A 9,549-nucleotide genomic window follows, 5' to 3' on the forward strand; every position below is an offset into this window, starting at 1 on the left:
CAGGGGAGGGTCGGGGGAAAGGGAAGAGATCAACCAAAGGACGTGTATGCATGCATATAAGCATAACCAATGGACATAAGACGCTGGGGGATAGGGAAGGCTAGGGGGCTGTCTTGGGCGGGGGGGGGAAATGGACACATATGTAATACCCTTTGTAATAAATAAATAAATAAATAAATAAATAAATATTGAAAAAAAATTATTTTTTTAGCGGGGGGGGCAGTGATGATGGGATAGGCTGTGGGTTTTTTCTTCTTTTACTAACAGAGCTGGTTACGGCAAGGGAAGTGATCTGAGTACTCTGTTGCTCTGCAAGGGGGCTTTTATTTCTTGTTAATAAATGTTTCTTAACATAATGTTCATTTCCCCCTAGTTTTAATTAATACATGCTCAGTGTAGTAACTATGTTTTTGGAGTGAGGTTAACTGTGCCATATTGGATTGAACCTATGCCTCTGATGTATATATTAGTATCTTGCTTCATGCAATTAAGACATTATTGGTTCTGTGCTCTATACTCAATGGACTTGCCTAAATTTTAGTAACTGGTACTAGAGACATTCGTGTACATTTTAGAAAAGGACAAGTTTCTGTCTCTGATGCATCTTGTTCAGTTATCTGCTTCTTTCCACAGTCAACTATTTATTTATTTAACAAGTATTTATTGAGCCCTAATCACTTGTAAGTTTTATGTACCTGTAAATAACGTGAGACATAAACTTTACCCTTAAGTTACAACCACCAGCAGGGAGACATTCCCCTACAGCTGTTTACTATAGAGTGAGAGGTGGATGCTAATGGAAAGTTTGGGGAACAAGTAATCTTAGAGGAAGGGGGAGAAAGCAGCTATGTGGGCAATTTTGAGGGAGGAGTAGTCTTGCAAATGTCTCGGGGCTTCTAAACAACAGGGCAAGTTGGGAAGAACTGAAAGTAAAGTCTGGGGCCTATGGCACCAAAAGGAGGGGAGGAACCCAAAGATCAGATCACGAAGGACCCTGGGTACACGACTTGGGGATTTTGACATAATACTGTATGGGTTAGAAAGTGTGGGGGAGGAAAAACAATTTTTCCTTCTACACTTTTAAATTTTGGCTGAACTAATAATCAAGTTAACATGAGGGAGATTAACAGGAGAAAATGGCCACACGTTCATAGGGGGTTCCAAAAGAGTACCAGGCCCACAGACAGATCGGGCAGTTAAAGCTTATACGCCATCTTGAGCTAAGGAGAAGGGAGCTGGAGGGGTGGTGGTTAGGACTTCAAAAGGCAGGAAGGTAATTCACATAAAGATGGAAAAACAAACAAGTGCTGGCCAGGATGTGCAGAAAAGGGAGCACTAGGGCACTGCTGGTGGGAATGCAGACTGATGCAGCCACTATGAAAAACAGTATGGTGTTTCCTCAAAAAATAAAAAAATGGAACTTCCATTTGACCCAGTGATCCACTTCTGGGAATATATCTCAAAAAATCAGAAACACCAATCAGAAAGAATATATGTTCATAGCAGCGTTATTTACAATAGCTAAGATTTGGAAATAGCCCACGTGCCCATCAGTAGATGAATGGATAAAAAAGCTGCGGGACATTTACACTAATGGAATGCTATGCAGCTATAAAAAAGAGGGCTGTCTTACCCTTTGGGACAGCATGGATGGACCTGGAAAATATTATGCTAAGTGAAATAAGCCAGTCTGAAAAAGACAAATACCACATGATCTCACTTATTTGTGGACTCTAATGAGCAGAATGAACTGACCAACAAAATAAGACCCAAAGCATGGAGGTATGGAACAGACTGACATACCTCTATGTGGGGTTGGGGGGACCAGAAGAGATAAACCAAATAACTTACATACTTACATGCATAGCCCATGCACATGGGCAATAGGGTAGTGAAGACCTGGGGGGTGGGAGGGTGAGCGTGGGTAGGGGCTGAGAGGAAGGTGAGAAAGGGCGGGAATGAGAGATATCTGTAATATTATCGACAATAAAAAATATATTTTAAAAAATAAAACTAAATAAAAGGAATGAAATCCTGACAACATGTATGAACCTTGAGAACATTATGCTAAGCAAATAAGCCAGTTGAAAAAGACAAATACAGTTGACCCTTAAAATGGAATTGAACGGCACAGGTCCAATTATACACATGGGTGTGTCTTTTTTCTTAAATAAATACGTACAGCACTATAAAAAAAAAAGATGTAAAAGCAAACATTTAGTAAAGAAGTGTTTGCTGGGACATCTTTAACAATGGGACACAGAGAGGACTTTGATCATACTTAGTTTATAGCAATCTACAGTTATCTGTCAGTAAGAGGCCCCCGGCCTGAAGCAGGTCTTCTGGCTGAATGATTTTATTCATTTAGGGCAAAGGCTAAAAGTTCTTTCTGAGTCTCTGTTTCTTAAAAAAATAATAACCAACTTAAAATAATCAAGATTCCAAAAGGCATAATTTGGGGTGGTAAACTCTGCTTCCTCCCAAATGTTTTGAAGAATTTTAAGGAGGGGAGTGACCGGTTTGCACGTTAAAAAGGTAGTTTGGGGCAGCAGTGGCTGATGTGGAGAGCTGAGGAACAGAAGAGAGAGGCTACTAGTACTTACTGGCAAAGCCAAGCTAGAGATGAGCAGATTTAGGATTCAGATAACAGGCAGGGCCGGATTTGAGCATGCAATTGAACAGGCAGAAAAGAATACTTGGGAAGGTGGAGCAGGGACTCTGAGATGGAGGCAGGCCACAGACTACCTAAAAATGATTTTTAATGTCAAGGACTACAGAGGAGATGAGTGCAGAACAATCGGGGAAAGGTAGTGGCTAGGTTAGAAGAGATTGCCGGTTCCCTTTTCTTCCGGAACCACATCACCTCGCTTCTCCCAGGGTCTCAAGAATGTCCTTCTCGCCTGACCAGGTGGCTCAGTGGGTTGGAGCGTCATCAGTACACCAAAAGGCTGAGGGTTCACCTCCTGGTCAGGGCACATACCCAGGTTGTGGGTTGATCCTGGTCAGGGTGCGTACTGGAGGCAACGGACCAATGTTTCTCTCTCACATCGATGTTTCTCTCTGTCCCCCTTCCTCTCTCTCTCACATCTAGAAAAAAACATATCCCCGGGTTAAAAAAAAAGAATGTCCATCTCTACCACTTATTAGTCTCTGCAGAGATGAGCTTTGCCCAAGATGCACCTTAAAGCATTCCCTAGCAGTTCTGGTCAGCCCACCATGTTGCCTAGATCCAGGATGTGCCTCGATCCCACCAGAGATAAAAGATGGAACTCACTTGACAAAAGCATACTTTCTTTCTGGCCAGGGAGAGTGCCCATGGGAAAAACAAACAAACAAACAAACAGAGAAAGAAGCCAAAGGGTTTCCATGGGAATTCCTGAGAAGCAAGAACGACTAACTTCTGAGGTCAACTGGGGACAGAGTCAGAAGACCCTGCTCAGGACACCGAGTTGGCTCAAAGCTGGGATTATGGAGAGGAAAGGGGTAACTTGAAACGTTTACTTGTCTAATCCCATGGAAAGGTCAGCTTTTTCCTGAGATGATGACAGGCCCTGCTTATAAAATTCTATCTGTTTCCTTATAACTGTGCACAGCTCAAGTTCTTCTCTTCTTCACTTTCCTCTCTTTTGCTCCATTGTTTCAAACTTTTCCTCATGCTCACATGGCCTTTGGGAAAACATCTCTTGCTAGAGTTACCTCTTGAGTCTTTGAGGGGTAGGAGCATTATCAATAATGACCTGGTGTCTAATCATTTCCACTTGGGCTCAATTGGAAAGAACTAGGAGCACACCTTCGCTGTTGCTGTTCTAACCGTAAGAGCCAAGCCAGGGATTACCACCCATCGGCATTTTTCCCTCGCACATAGCAAAGCACTTTTTGGCCACCAAGGAGAGATGATCCTTGCTGGCTCCTTCTGGCACACAGGGAGGAAACGCATTGTTGTAATGAATGATAGAGAAGGGTTTCTGTGCCACCGACACACAAGGCGTGGCTTGGGTCATTGCACACTTCCCAGAAGGTTCAGGGGACTTCCATGGGAAGCCCATGAACTGGCCAAGAACGCTCTACTATAAACTCCCAATATCACCTCTGTGGCTGCCCAATTCTTCCTCTGAACTCCATTCCCTAGAATCTCTGAACTCAGGACCTACAGCATGGTTTGTGACCAGTATGAAGGCTTCAGGAGCAATAGATATCAAAGATACTTACATCAGTACTCTTTGGCTTAGCAATTCTGTTGCTGGGGAATTAGCTTACATACATGAGTAATGATGTGTGAATATAAAGGTCATTATTGAGGCTTTTGAAATGGCAAATAACCCAAAAGTCCATCAATGAGGAAACTGGTTAAATTGTGGTATATCCACACAATAGTATTCTATTCTAGTGGTAAAACAGAAAGAGGAAACACTTTACACATGGCCATGAAAGCTCTCCAAGACATACTGTTAAGCTAAAAAAGTGAGGTGTAGCAAGGGTGGATTAACTTGCTACTTTTTGCATTATAAAGAAGGAAAAATGAAGAGCACATATACATTTGAATTTTCTTATGTATTAAAAAAAGGCAACTGAAAGGACTTAATAAATGAACTCAGTTGCTATCTGGGAGCAAGTTTAGAAATGGGCAGATGGAGCACAGTGTTAGTAGACTTTTCACTGACAGTGATGACAAAACACCAGCTAATAGGTAAATACTAGCTGTTAGTAAATAGAGAAGAGATTACTGCTTCAGAAACAGATCAATGTTTTAGGTGTTCTTTCCCCCAGGAAAATACTGTGGCCTCTTTAAAAAGTATGTCTTTACCTGTGTTTACAAGTAGCTCTAGAAGTTTGCTAATTTATGACCAGGCCTCCTCCACAGACACAGCTCCTTGTCACAGGATTTCCCCTTGCCTACCGTGCAGTATGTGGCAGACCGAGTGACGGGCAAGCTGTGGGCTGGCAAGTATCCCCTTAGTTCCTTTCGGCCTGCAGAATCTTAGGAAGCCTTCTTTTAAATTCTAAATCTGTGGGTTTAATGTCCATGATAATGATACTTTCTTGTATACTGGTGTGTGTTTTTTATTTGATTGTGGGGTTTTTTAAAATTTTCAATTACAGTTGACATTCAGTATGATTTTATTTTTGTTTCAGGTGTTCAGCATAGTGCTTTGACATTTATATAATTCATGAAGTGATCCCCCAATACTTAATGATATTTTTAAAAACAATTTGAACCATGTGACTATTACCTAGTAAAAACTTTTAAAATTGTGATAAGACCTGTCACCAGGAAAATAGCAACCCTGAATCCAACTCCAATTACTGTCTAGAAATATATTTTCTCTCTTTATTAAAGCTTGAAGGAAGAACTTCTGGGTTATATAGTGATATGCAAATTAGCACCTTGCTACTATTAATATTTTATCCTTTGTGAAATAAGCTATTTTAGCTCTTTTTAAAAATATTGATTTTTAGAGAGATAGGAAGGGAGAGGGAGAAAGAGAAACATCAATGTGAGAGCAGAACGTCAATCGGTTACCTCCTGCACACCCCGCACCGGGGATCAAGCCTGCATCCCTGGCATGCACCCTGACTGGGAATCAAACTAGCAACCTTTTGGTGCATGGAATGACACCCAACCAACTGAGTCACACCAGCCAAGGCTATCTTATCTCTTAATAGTTAGTAAGTCACTCAAAATGATCCAGAATCATCTTAACCCCTGAAGAGGGTTAAGATCTCCCTTGGAATAGTATTCTAACATGACGCTAAGAACCATGGTCTTTTCACACAAAGCGAGCCCTCACTGTGACAGGAGTAGCTCAGGATTGTGTGAGTCTTACAGAGAATCACAAATTGAAATTCACTTCTCTAAATATTTAACACTAGAGGCCTAGTGCACGAAATTCATGCACTCGGGTGGGGTGGGGGGTGGGAGGGGATCCCTCAGCCCAGCCTGTGCCCTCTCGTATTCTGGGAGCCCACAGGGGATGTCCCACAGGAGCAGGCCTAAGCCGTCTGTCGGGCATCTTTAGTGCTTCCATGGAAACAGGAGAGGCTCCTGCCACCACAGAGGCTGAGCCTGGCTTCTGGCTCAGCGGTGCTCACCCTATGGGAGCGCACTGACCACCAGGGGGTAGCTCCTGCATTGAGCATCTGCCCCCTGGTGGTCAGTGTGCGTCATAGTAACAGGTCATTCCACTGTTTGGTCAATTTGCATATTACCCTTTTATATATAGGATCTAACAACTAGCAAATCAATCTAATATACTTATTCTGTCAGACAAAATTAGTTTACTGTTACCTACCAGAACATTTTTTTAAATAATAAATATCTTAAATTCTTGATGAGATAGCATCCCCTAGGGTTGTCCAGCACACAACATGCCCAACCATACCGGGCAGCCCTGAGTAGGTTGTGTTAAGTGGCCCAGCATCCCCCAAGTGGCAGCACCGTCCCTAAGAGGCCACAGTACCATGACTGCAGCTCAGGTTGGCTCACCACACTTTACAGAGTTGGCTGTAAAGAGACAATTCTACCTAAATAGCTTCAGATAATTTATTACCTCCACATAATGTGAGGTCAGCACTGGGTCAGCTCCCCATGTTCCTAGTCCCATAGGATGAGGCCAAATCAGGGGGACCACGTGACACTGAGGAGATTACTCCAAACTAAAGCCAAGCAGCTTTGTAGCTTGCAGCCATAACCTTCAGTGGACTGAGAGTACTGTGCTTCATTGAGATAAAGAAAGAGAATGTGGCAATCTCAAGAAACGAGGGTGGCCTCATGGTAGTTCTTCATAAGCCAGCTTATCTTCCTTAGTTTCCGAAGGAATCTTAGGGCTTCCAACCACAATTTGGGCCAGACTGCAGCTAAGCTTCGCCTAGTGGCCTGAGTGAAAACGTGCATGTCACCAGGGCACCAGGGTGGAGCTGTTCCCCTACAATGATGAAATATGGCAGAGTTTAGACATTTTTGATAGCACAAAAGGAAAGAAAGACAAGGAGAGAGAAGGTAAAGAGCCTAAAATAAATAGAACTTATTGACACACAAATTGCAAGAGTCAGGAATTGATTCTGAGGAGGATTTGTGCAAACGGTTGCAAGAAGGCTCCAGCTCTCTGCATTGTTCACTGGTAGGGGCCGGGGAGAAGGTGGCTTTGGCTGAGGAGGGAAGAGAAGGCAGACACCAAAACAACAACCCATCACAGCCCCTCTGCTTGTTCCTTAAAGGTCTTCCACTTCAACACGATGGTACTGCCCTCCAAAATGAGGCCACTGCTGTTGTTCCTGGCTTCCCAGATGGCCATCTTCATTCTATACATCCATTTGTACAACCACAACTTCAACTCCCTGTCTACGAGGGAGGAGCCCAAGCCCATGCATGTACTGGTCCTGTCTTCCTGGCGCTCTGGCTCTTCTTTTGTGGGGCAGCTTTTTGGACAGCACCCGGATGTCTTCTACCTGATGGAGCCTGCCTGGCATGTCTGGATGACCTTCACACAAAGCACCTCCAGGAACTTGCAAATGGCGGTGCGGGATCTGATACGGTCCATCTTTCTGTGTGACATGAGCGTCTTTGATGCCTACATGAAACCTGGTCCCCGAATACAGTCCAGCCTGTTCCAGTGGGAAACCAGCCGGGCTCTGTGTTCCCCGCCTGCCTGCAAAGCCTTCCCACGGGATACCATCATACCGAGGGCTCTCTGCAAGACCCTATGCAGCAAAGAGCCCTTTGAGATGGTGGAGAAGGCCTGCCGCAACTACAGCCACGTGGTGCTCAAGGAGGTGCGCTTCTTCAACCTGCAGGTGCTCTACCCACTGCTGAGGGACCCTTCCCTCAATCTGCACATCGTGCACCTGGTTCGTGACCCCCGGGCGGTGTTCCGTTCCAGAGAACACACCACAAATGAACTCATGATTGACAGCCAAATTGTGATGGGACAGGAGCAGCAGAAACTCAAGGAGGATGACAAACCCTACTATGTGATGCAGGTTATCTGTCAAAGCCAGCTGGAGATCTATAAGGCTGCTCAGACCTTGCCCAAAGCCCTCAAGCAGCGCTACCTGCTCATGCGCTATGAGGACATGGTCCAGGACCCCCTGGCCCAGACTGCCCGAATGTATGAATATGCAGGGTTGAAATTCTTGCCACACCTCCAGGCCTGGGTGCACAACATCACGCGAGGCAAGGGCACGGGTAGCCACTCCTTCAAAACAGATTCCAGGGATGCCCGCAGTATCTCCCAGGCCTGGCGCCAGTCCTTGCCTTATGAAAAGGTTTCTCGACTTCAGAAAGTCTGTGGTGATACCATGAACTTGCTGGGCTACCGCCTCGTCAGATCTGAGCAAGAGCAGAGAAACCTATCGCTGGGTCTTCTGTCTACTTGGACCCCTTGAGGAGCCTCTGTCCCCATTGGCACGAGCCTCAGCCACGTTAACTGAAGGCTGCTTGTCTGAACATTGCTTATTCTCTGCTGGTATGTACACCTGAGCACAAGCTGTGCCCACACATGCTCAAGCCAAGAAAGCTTCATAGCTCTATTCAGGTCTAGAAAAGAGACTCAGTAACTGTGTGTATGTGTGTGTGGCACATTCCACCACTGGAGAAGGAATACTGCCATCTCTCCTTAGCCTCCCTATCTGTGTATACCTCAGAGACTTTGTGGCTGGGGTCCTATTTGGTACCACACAATATCAGCGAAGTAAATCCATTAACTTCTCTGTCCATATCCTGCCCAATGGGAAAGGAGGGAGAAAGGAAATGGGTCTTCCAGTAAAGAGCCCATCAGTCCATTCCACAGGGATGTGAACTCTGAGCTCTCAGAGTTCCCAGTAGATTCAAAGAGGGGGTGAGGAACAGGATTGGACACTTACCCATGAGGTTGGACATCAGTTATCCATTATCTGTTATCACAAATATAAAACAAAATCTCTGCACAATAGAGCAAGCTCTTAAGTTTATGAGGTGGCTGGGCCTGATTTCCATGTCATTTCTCCTCAGTGTTTTCCTAATAGATTTTGACCTGGGAAGCTACCATCTGTTAACATTAAAATTCCAAAATAAGATTCTGTTTGGGATGTCCTCTTTATGTTTTCTAATTTTCTTTTAAAAAAAATATATTTTATTGATTTTTTACAGAGAGGAAGGGAGAGAGATAGAGAGTTAGAAACATCGATGAGAGAGAAACATCGATCAGCTGCCTCCTACACATCTCAGACTGGGGATGTGCCCGCAACCCAGGTACATGCCCTTGACCGGAATCGAACCTGGAACCTTTCAGTCTGCAGGCCAACGCTCTATCCACTGAGCCAAACCGGTTTCGGCTGTTTTCTAATTTTCTTAAGAATAAATGCTCCTTAGAGGATCCCAAACTAAGAGCATAATCATCTCCAGCTTAGCAGGAGGAGGCCTAAGCTGGCTGTCGGACATTCCCCAAGGGGTCCTTAGCACTGCCACGGAGGTGGGAGAGGCTCCTGCCACTGCTGCTGGGCTCCCCGGCTGTGAGCCCGGCTTCTGGCTGAGCACCGCTCCCCCTATGGGAGCGCACTGACCACCCGGGGGAA

The 9,549-nt window shown here is 44.8% G+C and overlaps 1 protein-coding gene across 1 annotated transcript in view; it reads left to right on the forward strand.

Annotated features, from left to right (window-relative positions):
- Positions 1–9,026, forward strand: part of CHST4 (carbohydrate (N-acetylglucosamine 6-O) sulfotransferase 4) — an 11,352-nt gene extending 2,326 nt beyond the window's left edge. The window contains exon 2 of the mRNA XM_006755833.2: positions 7,216–9,026. Coding sequence (XP_006755896.1) covers positions 7,234–8,382 — 1,149 coding nt within the window. The 5' untranslated portion in view covers positions 7,216–7,233 and the 3' untranslated portion in view covers positions 8,383–9,026. The remainder of the gene's footprint in view (positions 1–7,215) is intronic.
- The last annotated feature ends 523 nt before the right edge of the window (positions 9,027–9,549 follow it).

This window comes from Myotis davidii, unplaced genomic scaffold (assembly GCF_000327345.1).
Source record: "Myotis davidii unplaced genomic scaffold, ASM32734v1 scaffold453, whole genome shotgun sequence".
NCBI classification, from domain to species: Eukaryota; Metazoa; Chordata; class Mammalia; order Chiroptera; family Vespertilionidae; genus Myotis; species Myotis davidii.